Source organism: Lethenteron reissneri, chromosome 36 (assembly GCF_015708825.2).
Source record: "Lethenteron reissneri isolate LAM-NWPU_2019-01 chromosome 36, ASM1570882v1, whole genome shotgun sequence".
Taxonomy (NCBI): domain Eukaryota; kingdom Metazoa; phylum Chordata; class Hyperoartia; order Petromyzontiformes; family Petromyzontidae; genus Lethenteron; species Lethenteron reissneri.
Window position 1 is genome coordinate 12,433,135 of NC_083814.1, and position 17,297 is coordinate 12,450,431.

At 55.6% G+C, this 17,297-nt stretch overlaps 1 protein-coding gene across 3 annotated transcripts; it reads right to left on the reverse strand.

Moving 5' to 3' along the window:
• Positions 1–377: 377 nt before the first annotated feature.
• MAB21L4 (mab-21 like 4) lies at positions 378–15,778 on the reverse strand. Of its 3 annotated transcripts, XM_061566189.1 has the most exons (7): positions 15,611–15,778; positions 11,865–12,088; positions 7,499–7,937; positions 6,680–6,932; positions 5,410–5,566; positions 3,466–3,945; positions 378–2,765 (listed from the first exon to the last, which is right to left on the reverse strand). In XM_061566189.1, the coding sequence occupies exons 1-7, from the start codon at positions 15,684–15,686 to the stop codon at positions 2,664–2,666; spliced, it is 1,731 nt and encodes a 576-aa protein (XP_061422173.1). In that variant the 5' UTR covers positions 15,687–15,778; the 3' UTR covers positions 378–2,663. The 3 variants fall into 3 exon arrangements, with proteins under 3 accessions (XP_061422173.1, XP_061422175.1, XP_061422176.1); XM_061566191.1 differs by lacking the exon at positions 15,611–15,778 and having other exon boundaries at positions 11,865–13,224; XM_061566192.1 differs by lacking the exons at positions 11,865–12,088; positions 15,611–15,778 and adding an exon at positions 8,048–8,598.
• Between the last annotated feature and the right edge of the window lie 1,519 nt (positions 15,779–17,297).

Consider the following 17,297-nt stretch of genomic DNA (forward strand, 5'->3'; position numbering starts at 1 on the left):
CAAACTTCTTCTTCACAGCACAAGAGGCATTCCGCGAAGCGTCACCCCTCGCACGTCTCTCCCTTCTCGGGCCACGGTTCTCGTCGGTGACGATTCACTTGTGACACTTTTATTTTTGTTGATTGTGCTCGTGCACGACTGCCAATGCCGTGTAGCCAAATAAAGTTATATTCCGTGGATTTCATTTATTAGTTAAATAGTGCCGACTAAGTGAACGGTGTCCAGTGTTCACGAGGTCACCATGTTTGGTTTGCGTCCGAGGCGTTCCTAGCCCAGTCGAGGACAAGCGGAGGAAGTTTATGGAGCGCTCACGGCCCGATTGAAGCAACTCGCGTGGCGACCGGACCCTGCGTCGTAGAGCGGGGGGGGGGGGGGGGGGGGGGTGGGGGGGGGGGTCCTTGCCCGACACATCGGCAGCTCACCGACGTCGAGTCGAGCAAGGCTGACTCTGCCGATGAGAACACAGTTTGTTGAAACTGGCCCGGCGCTTTGCTCGTCTCGAATCCATGCTGCTGAGATGATGCCCTCCCAGAAGGAAGGCCGTGCCTGCGGCTGACGGGTGGCTGAGAAAGCACTTTGCTGTTTCACGCTGAGACACGGATTGCACGACGGAGGCATATACATTGTCCGCTCGTCTGTCTCCTTATTTATATTCTCATTTAAAGACTCTGTAAATGATAATTCGGGGGTCACTAACCTCGGCCGAACCGGGCGTCAACACGGCAGGAAGAACCGCCGTGACATTTGGGACAGCGGTTTGCGCCACCGAAACCGCCATCGGTCACCGCTCTGTATCTGCCATGTCAAATGCCGTCAAGGGAAATAAATCTCGACTCAATTTGGGAGTTTTTTTTGTGTTGCTGTTGCTGCTGCTGCTAAAGGTTAGGTCAATAAACAGCTGTGGCTTTGCACGCGTTTGCATAATTTGCCAGCAGCCCATGATGAGAGCCAGGCGGGAAGTGTTGCCGCAGTAAGCTGTGATTTATTTTGTTTTTACGACTGGAGCTGCCGTGACGGAACGGTTTGCGCACCGAACGTGTGAATCAAACACGTCGCCGCTTCGAATTCGACCAACCCGCACCGACCGGCGTGGCGAAGTATGGTCAAACGACTCCCGTGACCGACGCGGCTCGAGGGAGGCCCTCATCCAGCAGCGGATTGACCGAGGGCTGTAAACCATGACGGCGATCTGCGTCTGAACGCCGTCCCCGAGGTGACGGATGCTGCCGTGGCCGTGACGCCTGCACCGTGGAAGTTGGCGCGAGGGTGGAAAGTCTCTCAAATCCACCCCACCGCCTCCGTCTACACACCAGTGGGGCACGCCGCAGTCTGTCGATCGGCAGGTCACATGGAAGAGGATATCACAGAGCCACAACTGAGGTCTCTTCAAGTTACACTCTGGTGCACGTGAACAGCAGAGGGCGGCACGCTGCCCACTCGCTCTGCCGCTTGAGAGTGTTGTTCGTAGCGTGACAGCCAAATCGATATTTTAATTCTCAGAGCTGGAATTTAGCCGAATCAAGTGCGGGACAAAATTAAACGTGATTATTTGTTTTCTCTCTCTTGGGACACTCAATACCGACATGTCCCGTGCACTGTACTGGGTTCTACTGTATTCTGATGATACGCAACTCCTGAATATTTGTCTCCGAAGATACCCAATGTCCCGGTTTGTCCAGGACGCAATGTCTGTCCCTGTGACTCCCAGAAGCATTTGTCAAAGTCAAGATTTTGACCCCTCGCGTCAAATTGTTCTGCCCATCTCATGGTACAAGGCGAGCCTACCTGAGTAGTGGGCGGGGCTACCCGAGTAGTGGGCGGGGCTACCCGAGTAGTGGGCGGGGCTACCCGAGTAGTGGGCGGGGCTATCTAAGTAGTGGGCGGGGCTACCCGAGTAGTGGGCGGGGCTACCCGAGTAGTGGGCGGGGCTACCAGAGCAGTGGGCGGGGCTACCCGAGTAGTGGGCGGGGCTACCTGAGTAGTGGGCGGGGCTACCCGAGTAGTGGGCGGGGCTATCTAAGTAGTGGGCGGGGCTACCCGAGTAGTGGGCGTGACTATGTAAAAGTAGGCGGGGCTGAACGTGATTCAGGCTGCAAGCTCAGCCGGTTGGCCCGGTTGAGCTTCCCAGAAACGTGGTAGGTTTACACAGCAAGAGATGAATCGGGACGGTGAGCTCACCCCGAAGCTCTTCCTAACACTGTAGGTCCTCATACTCGTTAGCTACGCTACTGGAGGCTGCCTGCACTCAACGCCTCAGACAGATTCCCCCCATTCTGGTCGCCACCTGTCCTGGTCTTCCCAAGATCGCCGTCTTGTTGAGGAGGCAGCTTGCTCTGTGGGGACATCTGTCCGTCTTCCCAGGACATGAACAAACCTGGTTCTTGTCAGCTGCCAAATAATAGTAACAATAATCATATTTCTGTCCCCCTCCCCGGAAACCATCGGCGCGTTGTACCGGCCTTGCGTGCTTACCACGATAAAGAAAACCCCGATAATAAGAATGATAATGCACCACTCAGATCAATGGAATCACCTGGGGCCCTCCCTCCCCCCTCCCCACTTCTGGACCTCTGAGATATTCCTCCTCCATCTTCTGCTGTTTCCCATGATGACGATGTCGACGACGACGACGCGTCCACGCGTCCCTCTCGCACCGCTCACCCCTACACCGTCCACCCCTCCTCGCCCAGCAATGCTGTCGCCTGCTTCCACATCTCCTGCATGGCGGCCACGCGCTTCTTGTCGTTGATGTGGTACACCTGCATCTGAGGCGCGGGAACAGAAACACACGAGCGCTGAAACTCTTGACACCCCGGAGGGCACGGACGCAGCCACGCTCTGACATATCGAAATAGGCCTATCTCAAAGCGCTGTGATGCACGTACAAATAACAACTACACTCACAAGTGAGGATACAAACCCAATAACATCTGATGATAATAATAACAACAATGACAACTTACAATTGTTGTGGTAAAAACATGAAATGTAATTTGCTATTCGTGTGACGAGGACAGCTTGATTTGACCGCCTCTATCGCCGGGTGGTGGAGGGTTCTGGTTAAACGCTGCCACTGGACAGAATCAGAATATTTATTTACGCTGGGGGAATCCGATGAGCTATGAAGCTCCTTTTCACACATGTCCAGTATTGGTTGGGCACTGCCCCACGACGATCGGCACGTGTGTGTGTGTGTGCGCGTGTGTATGTGCGCGTGTGTGTGTGCGCGTGTGTGTGCGCGCGTGTGTGTGTGCGTGTGTGTGTGCCTGCGTGTGTGTGTGCGTGCGCGTGTGTGTTTGCGTGTGTGCGCGCGTGTATGTCGAACCTCTTTCGCACCGTACATAGCCAACCGTGCTGACCAGAGGTGGATCTCACCCAAACGAAACTTCCATCCCAACTAAGTCCCGTCAACAAAGTTCGACAAAGCAGGTGGGGGGCACGGCAATGGCGTGCGGCCACACGTACCAGATTGAGCATCACGTCGAAGTATCCCTGCCGCCAGTACTGCCCCTGGGGGTCGGGCAGCTGGACGAGCAGCTGCAGGAAGGCGTCCACGCGGTGTCCGTCCCGCGGGAGGATCTGCGTGGCGTGCACCACGAGGCAGCGCTCGGGGAGGTCGGCAAAGTCCTCCAGGTGGCCGTAGAGTTGGCGGAACTCGAGCGAGGCGGCGGCCGCGGGCGACGCGACGGAGGACGAGGAGCAGGAGGAGGAGGCGGAGGAGGACGGCGGAGAGGACGGTGCCGGAGAGGACGATGATGGCGGCGGGGGGGGCACGGGGGGTCGCCCGACGTCGCCGAAGAGGTTGCGGTCCGGCAGGAAGTAGTGGGGCAGGCGGCGCAGCCATACGCAGCGCAGCAGCACGAGCAGCAGGCGGTAGACGGAGGAGTGCAGCTGGAGCCAGTCGTCCGGCGACGGGAAGAAGTCGAGCGCCCACAGCAGCGCCGTCTGCGCGACGTGCACGGAAACACGCCCGTCGGCAATCAACAACAACAATAACAACAACAACAACCGCCTGCGACTACAACAAAAAACAACAATAAGCAACAACTCACGATAACGACAACAACCAACAACAACCGACAACACGAACCAACCACAATAACCACAACAACAAGCAACAACTCCAACAACCAACTGTAACAACACCAACAACTACAATCAACAACCATAAAACAACAACAACCAACAACTACAACAACCGACAACTGCAACAACAAAAACCAACTACAATAACCACAACGACAACTACAACAACTACAACAACTGTGATACCACAGCATTGAAGCCACTCCTCGCGCCCCCTGACCTCCGACAGCCCCCCACCCCAGCCCCCCCGCCCCCCACGATGGAACACACCGACACACACACACCGACACACACACACCGACACACACACACCGACACACACACACCGACACACACACACACGTCGCCTCCTCATTGCGAGCACCCCGGTCTAGCGGGCCACTTTCACTCAGAGGATTCGTCCCGAGGGCCGCCCCAGCGGGTGCCCGACGCCGCGAATTTGGCTCTACCCCACAGGGCGCAGTCACAGCGGCCCCTCTGAGTTGGCCTAGTAGTTGTAGAGGCACATCAACAACAACAACACATTTTAGATTTGAAGCTTTCGTGACTGCAAGGATTCATATTCTTAGGTTTTTTCGGTAAAGTCACGTAGGTAAAAAATTCAAATTAATAAAAGTAAAATAAAAAATAAAATACAAATCACGACGTTTCGGAGGCAACACAAGCTTCAACAACAACACACATTCTTCTTACTGCGTCAGCTGCGACGAGTCGTGCTCTCCCAGAGTCCACCGTCAGGGTGGGCCAGAGTTCGGGGGGGGGGGGGGGCAGATCAAAGGCGACCGCGGCCCGCGGGAGAGGAAAAGTCCCCTGGGGGTATGGCCACAGGCAGACGCACGGATGGCCGCGTGGTATCGCGTGACCCCCCAGGTGCTTCGAGGTTGTAATCTAAGGCGAGGTCGGGGGAACGAGGGGGCAGGGGGGGAACGAGGGGGCAGGGGGGCACCTCGTGGACGTCGCCCCGCTTGCCTCGTCGCCTCTCGCAGCGTCTGCGTGACGCCAGTGGAGCTGCAGCTACGGGGGGTGGACGCTTGGGTCGACCGTGTGGGTAGGCAGCCTCGGACGAGGCTTCACCCACAATGCACTCTAGGCTCGTACCCACTTGCTAGATGGATTACTTAGAAGTTTCGGCACGCCGGGCTCGCGGTCGGGCCACCCGGGCGTCCCCCCCCCCCCGGACGAGTCGGATATGGAGCCCCACACAACCAACAACTGCAACAACCACCGACTACAACAACAACCACAACACCACCGCCACCACCACGAGGTGTCTCTCGGCAGGCAGCAGGCGCCTGGTGAGTGCGGAGGGGGCTTGGCGCTCACCTCGAGGTGAGCGAAGGTGAGCATGCTGCCCCCCGCGTCCCTGCGGCGCCAGTGGTTGCGGTTGACGAGGTCGAGGATGGCGAGGGCGTCCAGGCGGTGGCCCCCGTCGTCGTCCACCCCCTCCAGCAGCTTGCAGGTCGTCTCGCGGAAGTCGGGGCTGCGCAGCAGCAGTAGTAGTAGCAGTAGCAGCAGCAGTAGTAGGAGTAGCAGTAGTAGCAGCAGTAGTACCAGTAGTAGTGGTAGTAGTAGCAGTAGTAGCAGCAGTAGTAGGAGTGGCAGTAGTAGTAGCAGCGGTAGTAGTAGTAGTAGCAGCAGTAGTAGTAGCAGTAGTAGCAGCAGTAGTAGGAGTAGCAGTAGCAGCAGTAGCAGCAGTCGTATCAGTAGTAGGAGTAGCAGTAGTAATAGCAGCAGTAGTAGTAGCAGTAGCAGCAATAGTAGCAGCAGCAATAGGAGCAGCAGCAATAGTAACAGCAGTAGTAGTAGCAGCAGCAGTAGTAGCAGCAGTAGCAGCAGTAGTATCAGCAGCAGCGCATCAGCAGAAGCAGTAAGAGCAGGTAAAACTACGACTCGTCATCATCGTCACCGCTTGATAGTCTCACTGCGCTGTGGCACTCCAGGCGAGGGGACCCCCGAGTGGCAGCTGTCCTGTGTGGCGCAAGGGCCAATTGATCCCGGCCAGAGAGTTTGAGTCGTGGCCACGGCGGTTGTGTTTCTGATGCTCGGCCACAAACAGCTCTGGCTCCAATGACGCCCTGGCCGCATTTAACTCACACGACAGCCACCACCGTGGCTGCTGGAGGTTGCCACCTTTTGCACTGCAGATCGAACACGAGGTCTGTCATCAACTCTGCGCTGTTGAATTCAACAGGCCGGTACCAGATCTCGGCACAAAATCAACTCCTGGTAGCAGCCGAACGCAAATGCCAATTCCTGGACTGGTGGCAATCCTGGTTGGTGGGTGAGTGGGCGAATCAGTGAGTGGGTGAGTGAGTGGGTGAGTGGGTGAGTAGGCAAATGAGTGAGTGAGTGTGTGAGTAGGTGAGTGAGTCGGTGAGTGGGTGAGTAGGTGAGTAAGTGAGTGGGTGAGTAGGTGAGTGAGTGGGTGGGTGAGTGAGTAGGTGAGTGAGTCGTTGAGTGAGTGGATGAGTGAGGGGGTGAGTGGATGAGTGAGTGAGCAAGTGATGAGATGAGTGAAATCAATGAGTGCCAACTGTCCGAATCACAAACAACTGGATAGGTGGCCACCCCTCGTGGCTGCGCGCCCACGAACCTCCAGTGGTAGTACGCGTGGGCCTCCACGTCCTGCGGCGTGCTGCGTATCTCCTCGACGGTGGCCCGGGGAAGCCAGCTATCGGGGCCCAGCGCCGGCCACGGCGCCTCCTCGTCGGGGCCGCCGCCGCTCCAGAGGCGCGCGGCGCGGTGGATGACGGGCACGAGGGCCACGGTGATGGTGCGCATGCCGCTCCGCACGAGCAGGCACAGCGAGGGCCCGTCCAGGTCCAGCAGAGACGCGTCCACGGCGCCTGGGGGGCACACGTGGTTAGTGTCGTGTAGGCGCTGCGCGATAATGAAAGGGTTTTACAGTTTTCGGGGTTAGATCGCGTAAATTTAAATGCCTCGTTCAACCCGCCACTGCTCCACGCGGCCAATTAGTAAGGCTCGTCGTAAACAGAACGTGCCAATTCGTTACTACTTCAGCGCAGCGTTGCATTGGAGAGTAAACTCACAACATTTACAATTTGAGTGCGACGCTTCGCTGGTGATTGCAACCAGCTTCATCAGGCGATGAGCCCAGTGGCAGCTGTCCCCGTGCGGCACAAAGGCGACGCTGCACCTGGCCCTGCAAGTGCCGATGATTGCTGCTGTGTCAAATCCCAATTGAGTAAACACATTTTTTTTCACTTGGCACACACTGGCCAACTCATTTCGAACGAGTTGGCTTCCAAGGATGCTACCAACTCATTCCTAACGAGTTGCATCATTTCCTGCGCATCGCTTCGCTTGCGGCATGGCCAGCGCCAGGGCCCGCTCACCGCTCGCCGCTCGCCACTCACCGCTCGCCGCTCGCCGCTCGCCGCTCGCCGCTCACCTTTTGCGAGTTTGCCGTCCTGCTGCAGCAGCATGATGGCCTTCCTCACGTTCGACTTGAGGATGTCGATAACCATGCCGGGCAGCAGGTGGGTCGAGCCGGAGCTCACCCTCCGCACGGCCTCCTGGCAGCTCGCCCAGCTGGCCTGTCCCGTGACGCCGTTCTCCGCTCCACCGCCACCGCCGCCGCCGCCATCATCCAGCGCCACGTAGCACTGCGACTTCCCGGAGGGCTCGGAGTGCAGCCAGTGCAGCTGCGTCACGTAGCGGTCCTCCGGCGGGCACGTCCACTCCACGGAGACGGAGTGCGGCTCGAGCGCGAGCGGCACGCGGATCGTGGTGTGAGTGGGCGCGGCGCGCACGCCGGACTCGAACTTGGCGTGCGGGCGCCGGTAGTTGACGAGGAAGCGCGGGTCCCACTCCGTCACCTGCTCCAGCACCTGCACACAGGCAAGCGTCGCAGCTTAGGCTCAGGGTGAGCACTTGAGAGACCACGATAGAGAGACGTGTTTGCAACAGTGATCTGCGGCCATTGCTGATGGGTCATCACCGTCATCATAGCCCCGCAGGTGTCCACTGCATATCTCGTCATTTGTTTTCACTTTGCTCCTCTGTCTTGTGGTGCCAATGTGGCTCAAGTAGTGGCCGCATCTTTGTGGCACCAATCTCTAATGTCATCGTCAAGCCAATCACTGTTCGGTCTTCCTCTCTCTCTCCTGTTCCTGCCATTTTCCCGAACAACAACACATTTTTTTCTATTTCCCCTCGTTGTCCATCCTACAGACGTGTCCAAATAGTGCCAGATTCCTTCTCATCACCGCCTGCATCATCGGGTTGTCTTCTTCTACGTGCAAACTGTTGTTGCTGTTGTTGTTGCACTGCGTGTCGTCCCGAAGTTGCAAATAAATATAATCCCAAAATGATCATCACAATGAGGCGTAGCCAGGAACGAGGCTCAGCACTCCCCGCCGCCCCCGTCTGGGGTAGTAAACAAGAGGAGTGCCACGGCCGTGGCACTCCCGCGTGACTAAAGCAGTGGAGGCTGCGGTGCGTGCGGCACGCTTGGGTGGCACGATCGCCTCCTGGTTCGGCGGAGTTGTGATTCCCTCCGTGGGTGGCGCAATGCACTCGATTCCAGGTGCATTGCTCATCCAGTGACGTGATGCTCATTGAGTGACGGTTGCCATGGCGAAGATCTTGTAATAAAGCCTCCGCATGTTGTTGGTTCGAAGGCGTCGGTTCGATTTGGCCGCTTCGATCTCCTGGCGCGGCAGTTGAAAGACGTTTCTCAAATCGCCCACCAACCTCCTCTGTCTACGCAGCATTGTAAACATGTTTTAAGATGTAAACATGTAAACATGTTTTAAGATGATTTTGTTGAACTGGCTGAAAACTCAAGACATCCAGGATGGAGTCTCATTGTCGGCAAGAGTATCCTGGGGGTATTATGAGTCGATTACTGTTTAAAAAACTTTTGTTTATTTTAACAGATAAGGCCCACTGAGCTATACGGCTCTTTTTCATAAGCGGCCTGGCGATCACAAATGATAACTCGACGAAGTGGCGTATCATCGTGTGGAAATGTAGAGCACTCTAAACGCGTGTTTATAAATGTGGAGGGAAAAACCGGAGGGACCGGAGAAAAATCCACGCGACCACGGTGAGAGAGAGAGAGAGACACGCAAACTCCAAATATCCAGCAGACGTCAGGGTCGGGATCGAACCCACGATCTCCTGTATACCAGGCGAGGTAGTTAACATCTCCTAGCCACCGTGATGATGATGAGAGAGAGAGAGACACGCAAATTCCAAATATCCAGCAGCAGGCGTCAGGGTCGGGATGGAACCCACGACCTCCTGTGTACCAGGCGAGGTAGTTAACATCTCATAGACACTGCGGCACCGGCTGACTGCTGCCAGTAGGCGGGCAATGACTGCTGCTGTGTGCGTGAGATCCCAAATTTGAGTCATTTTCGGGGTAAATTTTCAAATGTGGACCCATGACGCCGGCACACAACGGCATGCTCTTGCGAATGACGTCAGGGGATCTTTAACGTCACCCTGTCAAGCAAGTGGCGCGTAATATGCCGAGGAAGTGCACGGTTGTGCCACAGCGAGGACATCGCCTGGCTGCTGGTCGTGAGTGTGGCTACCGCCTGTGTCGATGATCGGCCGTGGGAGGGTCGGACGTGGCGGTCGCAGCCTCCAGGATTGCGCTCACTGCTCAACCAAAAAGCCTCGGCAGCTTACTCCACCAGCAATATGTCGTTCGATCACCACGTGACAATGCATGCAGTACCATGCGCTTTTTGGCGTCATCTGGTCCAACACCAGGGTGAGACTAGGCTCTAAGAAAAGCTGTCTCGGGTGTGGACCAATCAGTGTCAAGGACAGTGCATACATGATCAGAGTTGTGTTTTTAAATCCTTTATATTAAGTTCGCTTGCTTGCTTAGGACCGTGCAAATCTTTCGGTCGTTTTTTAACCCACTTCCCGTGATCCAATCGAGCTGACATTTTGCACACAGACTCGTGACAATGCTCTAAGAAAAGTTGTCTCGGGTGTGGGCCAGTCAATGTCAAGGACAGTGCATACATTATCAGAGTTGTGTTTTTTGTTTGCATTCCGACCGCAGGTATTGTGGCAAATGCAAACATGACTCCTTGTAAAGAAAGGTGTCAGTTTTGTTGCCAGATAAAATTGGAGAAAAAACAATTATCAATGCATGCAATGTTCATGTCGGGGCCTCTAAGACACGTCTGGCCACTCTTGAGTCATGACGTAGTATCGGCAAGGCTCCATTATTGCAACTCGCAACTCTACCGGGCGTCTGCCACAAAAAAAAAACAAATGACACGCGCAAGCTGCAGCGTGTCCACAATGATCTGGCTCGTGTCGCGACGGGGACTGCGAGATGCGACCCGTTGTCCGCCCAGTGTTCGCCGAGCAGCATTGGTTTTGCGGTTGCACAACGAATACATTGCTACAAGGTCGCACCCATCGCACACAAAGCGATTGCCACAAAGGAACCACAATACCTCGCTGATCTCGTCAAGGAGTTTCAACTCTCACGCGGACTCCGCTCATCATCACAGCGGTTTTTGGCTGCTGGCCATCGAACAAAGACGGCCAACGCATCGCACGGCGCTTTTATGTGCGCTTCTGCGGCCGTCTGGAACGCTCTTCCTTCCGATGTTCGGAAGCCACTGGGAGCTGTGAACTTTTAAATCCAGATTGACGAAATAATTTATTTAGCACTGATTCTTGATGTGCGTTAGTTTGATGTCCTTCTCCCGCACCTCCGATTCGCGCGGTTGGATACGTACGGTGCGAAAGAAGTTCAACGTACACACATACGGAACGGAGTTGGAGATGGAAGTAGTCAGGGCGGGCGGCCGGGAGGCCTCAATAACATTTACAGCGTTCCTCCCTCGCTCTTTGTATTGGGGGTCGTTAGCTGGTAGCTCCAAGCAACAGCTGTCACACTTGTGAAAACACATTTGTGAACATTTTTCATGAATAATGATAAACCCAACTTGGAACGCCGCGCCGCCGTGACCGCGCTGTATCGCTCGCTCTCATGCAGAGAGAGAGGGAGGACGACTCAGAGAGAGGACGACTCAGAGAGAGGACGACTCAGAGAGAGGACTAGGCGAGAGGGCACGACTCATAGACAGAGGACGACTTAGAGTGAGATGACTACTCAGAGAAGGCGACTCAGAGAGAGATAGGACGACTCAAAGAGAGGACTCGGAGAGAGGACTCGGAGAGAGGGCACGACTCAGAGACAGAGGACGACTCAGAGAGAAAGAAGACGACTCAGAGTGAGAGAGGACGACTCAGAGTGAGATGACTACTCAGAGAGGGCGACTCAGAGAGAGAGGATGACTCAGAGAGAGGACTCAGAGACAGAGGACGACTTAGAGAGAAAGAGGACGACTCAGAGTGAGATGACAACTCATAGAGGGCGACTCAGAGAGAGAGGACGACTCTGGGGCGCCAGGCGTAGTACAAGAACAGACGAAGGGGCGGGGAGGCAGCAGCAGCAGCCACGCGGTGGTGAGCGCGGTGCCACCAACAATTGTCCAAGCTCTGCGGTCCTGTCTGTAGACCGGACACTGACGCCAGTCCTGGTTGAGTGAATGAATCAACGAGCAAGGCTCAGCGTGGCAGTAGCGACAGAAGAGTGACAAGAGCGGTCGACCGATCGCCAGTGCGAGCGAGCGAGCCGCTGGAGTGAACCCAGCGAACACCTGGCGTCAACGTTGAATCCCCATCAACGGGCGAAGCTCCCGGGAGAGATCGCGAGCCAAGCGCGGCAGCAGCAGCAGCGTTAGAAGAGCGTCAGGGAAGGCGGCGTAGCTCACCAGGAACACCAGGTCCTCGGCCGCACGCAGCTCGGCCACGCGCTGCTCGTGGTAGATGCGGTTGGCCGAGAGGAACCTCTTGAACCACTCCTCCGACTCGGTGGTAGCGCTCCACATGTCGATGGGGGTGTGGAGGGGGGGGGGTTGTCCCTGAATGTCAGCGCGTTGCCGGGGCGTGCGTGGTGGGTGAGCGAGAGAGGCTGTCGGTCGAGACGGGGCGATCTCTTTGTGTCGGGGAGAGAGAGAGAGAGTGAGAGAGATAATGAGAGCAAGGTAGGACTCGGACGTGTTATACACGAGACGGGCTGCGTGGTCACGCCCGTGTGTGCACACACGCCCGTGTTGCGTGTGTGTGAAGAAGCCCCCGGCGGTGCGAACACACCCACGTGAACACGCAGTGACGGCAAGGGACACGCAATCACACGCACGGCGCTCAAGAGACGACGTTGGGGTCAAGCCGATGAGTGGGTGGTCAGCACCACGCCCGGCCGTCTTTGTCTCTCCAGTGGCGATGTTTACTACACACCATTTGGTGATTTTGAAAACGTTTTGGTTTAGCCATGTTTGTTTGTTGTAGTACAGAGTTAGCCTGATAACTTTAATCTACATTGTCTTATAGTTGTTATTGTTTGACTTGCATCCCACTGGGATTTCTGCACACAGCGTTGAAATGCGGTGCTTTTTCTGGAAGACTTTGCTGTTTTTTCCTGGATTTTGCTGTTGCGTGTAGTCACCTTAAGATGTTTCTTGTTCATGTTCTTGTTTGTTGCGGTCGCACCCGAGTCAAGAGCCACATGGCGCACAGGGTTATACCTCATAAATAAAACTGAAACATCGCACCAGCTAATCATTTGAAGCGGAGTCTACCTAAGCGAGGCCCAGGACCGGTTCAGATTATAATGTTGGCCGTGAGCGGGAATCGAACTCGGGTCGCCGGGTTCGTAGCGCAGCGCGCTAACCGCTACACTACCGCTCCCCACAGCGTACACAGACGTACACACAAAGGCAAAGACCCCCCGTATAGGATTACCAGACTGTAGGGGCAAGTGCTGTTAGCGAGTAGCACCTATGAAGGCCGGCACGGCACACGAGTCGGGGGTGGGTGGCCAGCACCACGCCTAGCCGCCTTTGTCTCCCCAGTGGCGATTATTATAACAAACCGCACCAGCTACTCATTTGCTACTGGGTCAACCTAGAGGAGGCCCAGGACCGGTTCGGATAATCGTCATTGGCGTTGGCCGTGAGCGCGAATCGAACTCGGGTCTCCGGGTTCGTAGCGCAGCGTAGCGCTAACCGCTAAACTACCGCTCCCCATACATAGTACACACACGCACTCACAAGCACACACACGCACTCACAAGCACACACACGCTGCGTTTGCCCACACTCCCCAGGTGCTGGCACACACACACCCCTTGATCCCCCTACCCTCGCCGCCACAGTCTTCCGAGAAATGCCAGCAAACCTGTGCGTCGGGTTTTCTCTAAGCTCCGACCAACGCGACTGGCGACCTCACTCACAGCTGGGAATGCTCCCCTCGCCGCCTCGTACAAGTGGGGGGGGGGGGGGGGCTTAGTGGGGCCAGAAACAGCCACGACCTGGTCCGTACGTCGAGAGAGGATCGTGATGACAACAGCGATACATGTGTCATGTTACTAAATCCAAGAATGCTGTGGGTGTGTGTGTGTGTATATAGATGGGTGTGTATATAGGTGCGTGTGTGTGTATATCGATGTGTGTGTGTATATCGATGTGTGTATGTAGATGTGTGTGTATGTAGATGTGTGTGTATGTAGATGTGTGTGTGTATATAGATGCATGTGTGTATATAGATGTGTGTGTGTATAGATGTGTGTGTATATCGATGTGTGTGTGCATATAGATGTGTGTATGTGGATGTGTGTGTATGTAGATGTGTGTGTATGTAGATGTGTGTGTGTATATAGATGTGTGTGTGTGTATATAGATGTGTGTGTGTATATAGATGTGTGTGTGTATATAGATGCATGTGTGTGTATATCGATGTGTGTGTATGTAGATGTGTGTGTGTATGTAGATGTGTGTGTATATAGATGTGTGTGTGTATGTAGATGTGTGTGTGTGTAGATGTGTGTGTGTGTATATCGATGTGTGTGTTGTCAAGGTACAGGTGCAGCCCTGCAATTGCCCGCTCATACCACTGCTGCCTCCAGTCGCACGGCGACATGGTCACGTCTCTGGTGGGATAGATGACGATGTTGGTGGTTGTGGTGATCATGGTGGTGGTGGTGATAATTATGGTGGTGGTGATAATGGTGGTAGTGGTGGTAATGGCTTGCCGATTACTGCTACCAGCGGTGTCAAAATCGGCCTCTGTGGAGGAGGCTCGTGAAGGACGCCACTGGACAGTTGGAGGCAGTCGCCCTCCAACGACAACGGAGAGCGGAGGAGCGACGCTCACAACAACGAGCAGAGCGCCGGGCGCTAAAATACATTACGTTAGCGCTGTAGGGGCACAGCCGGTGTATCTGCCAGTCGTCTCAGTCAGTAAACCCATGGCATCTGGGGCTGACAGCGAGCCTTCGACACATCACGTGGCCTCAAAATGTACCCGGCCTGGCACAGGCAACTATTGTGACGTCACCGTCACTTAGTGGCGAATATTGGTATTTGGTGATAACGATGGTGGTGGTGATAATGATGGTGGTGGTTGATGGTGGTGGTGGTTGATGGTGGTGATGGTAGGAATGGTGGTGATGGTAGAAGTGGTGGTGGTGGTGGTATTGGGTGAGCTTGAGAAAAGAGACGATGATGGTGATGGGAGAAGGAAATTCCAAACTTGGAGCAGTGCGAGGGACGAAACAGAAAGATGTGACCTGCAGTGTGGTGAGTGGGTGGTTGAGTGGGTGGTTGAGTGAGTGGGTGGGTGAGTGGGTGGTTGAGTGATTGGGTGGGTGAGTGGGTGGTTGAGTGAGTGAGTGGGTGGTTGAGTGAGTGGGTGGGTGAGTGGGTGGTTGAGTGAGTGGGTGGGTGAGTGGGTGGTTGAGTGGGTGGTTGAGTGAGTGGATGAGTTGTTGTTGTATTCTGCAGTGTGGTGAGTGGGTGGTTGAGTGAGTGGGTGGGTGAGTTGTTGTGACGTGCAATGTGGTGATTGGGTTGTTGAGTGAGTGGGTGGGTGAGTGAGTGGGCGATTGAGTGGGTGGGAGGTTGAGTGGGTGCATGGTTGTGTGAGTGGCTGAGTGAGTTGTTGTGACGTGCAGTGTGGTTGAGTGAGTGGGTGGGTGAGTGAGTAGTGGTTGAGTGGGTGAGTGGATGAGTAGGTGGGTGGTTGAGTGGGTGGTTGAGTGGGTGGGTGGATGAGTGGGTTGTTGTGACGTGCAGTCCGCTCATCTTCATCACTAGAAACACTTAATCTGCGAACGTGGCTATGTTCTTCCTCCCCGTGTCCTCCTGCCCCCACGGCCTTGTGTTTACCTGCCACGCCAATGCCTGGCTCTGTATACACGGTCACCACTTATGTAATTTCCTTACCAGACATAACCCCCCCACCGTCCCCAGCTCGCGCAATTAGCCACGAGCGATGAGTGAATGTGACACGGGCAGGCTGCGTGAGTGCGAGCTCACGAGGAATGCGCCAGAGGGGGCATGCCACGGACAGGATCGGTACGCACGGAACACTCGTAGCGACAACAGCAGCAACAACAGCAGCGACAACAACGCCGACGATGCCGATGTGCGGAGCAGTGTCAATCCCATTCCCCCGCCACCTCCTCCCACGAATCTTGCGATCCACCACTCCAGCACCCCGGCACACGAACTGATGCCGCCGCCGCCGCGCTCCATCTCCTCGCCAGTGGTTGCCCTCTAGGACGCGTTCCACGCCCTGGCTGCCGCTCCGTTGTCAGTCTCGACCATTGAGATGGGGGCGGCTGGGGGGGGTGATGGAGGCCATCGAGACACGACTACAGTGGGACGGGCAGACGGAGACAAAGAGAAAGAGAAGCGGGATAGGTGACAAATATAAATTCTTAATGTAATAATGAATATTGTATGAAGTCCTTGTGGGCCAGAAACTCGTGGATGCCCATGCTTGCAGTGTGGTGGTCAGCACGCCGGTATCGCAGTGCCGAGGTCACCAGTTCGATTTCCCGGCGCGGCAGTTTCCCCTGCCACTTGCCTCTGTCCACGCAGCAGCATGAGCGGGCCGCACCGTTTAGTTGACGTGGTGGGGTGAAGGGCGGGCTCCCTCCCACCGCTTTCCAAGACGTCTGGCCAGCGATGGAAGAGTCGGGCACAATACACCTCTAGAGGGGGGCTGCGGGGGGGGGGGTGCCGGTTTAAACGAGGGCAGGGAAGTGTCAACCCGGTCGTGGCTGGTTCGCGCGGGGAATGACTCCGCTCGTCGCGGAGCGGTGCTGTCTCTGCCTGTAAACAGATCACTTGGTGCTGCTGCTGCTGCGTTGGCAGTGGTGTAACAAACACAAACAGCAACAACTAGACACGTTCCTCAATAGCCGCGTGTGGGTGTGTGTGGTCTGCCTTGAACATATCGCCGACCAAAGTTTTAAAAGCCAACATTCAAAGTGATGCTCTGCTCACACGAGCGATGAGGAGGTATTGCTGCTCGTCTCCTGTTCGCAGCCCTGCAAAGCCCAGTTGTGAAAGCAGGAGGGGGGGGGGAGTCTATCCACGTGACTTCCCCCACAAAGTGTTATAAATTTTATCAACCCCCAAAGGAATGATGATAGGCAGAGTCGACCCTCCCCCTACATTGTTCCGGCAGCGTTGGACCCAGTGACAGTGACTCTTGCATTAGGCCAAAAATGTTTGCTATTTTTCAGAGCGCGGTTTAAGAATGCGCACCTGGACAGCCACATCGAGTGGAACAACATCTGAAGGGATAACGCTCAAGATGCCATCATCAAGGCCCGAAGGCGATAACGACGCCACACCTAGCCAATGCATTCTACCTCGTATATTTCAGAGCGACGGCTGAGGAATGTCCATACCGCATCTGCAACCATAGGATAGACCCACACTATAAATATCGCGGCCCAAGTATTCTCCGTGTCAAACACGGGTGTCGAAGACTCCACGTTGCTGTGTATTGAGTTGTTGAGACAAGCTGGGCCAGGACTGGGCCAGGGTTGCACCAGGGATAAGTCAGGTTTGGGCCAGGTTTGGGCCAGGTTTGGGCCAGGTTTGGGCCAAGTTTGGGCCAGGTTTGGGCCAGGTTTGGACCAGGTTTGGGCCAGGTTTGGGCCAGGTTTGGGCCAGGTTTGGGCCAAGTTTGGGCCAGGTTTGGGCCAGGTTTGGGCCAGGTTTGGGCCAGGTTTGGGCCAAGTTTGGGCCAGGTTTGGGCCAGGGTTGGGCCAGGTTTGGGCCAGGTTTGGGCCAGGTTTGGGCCAGGGCTGGGCCAGGTTTGGGCCAGGTTTGGGCCAGGGCTGGGCCAGG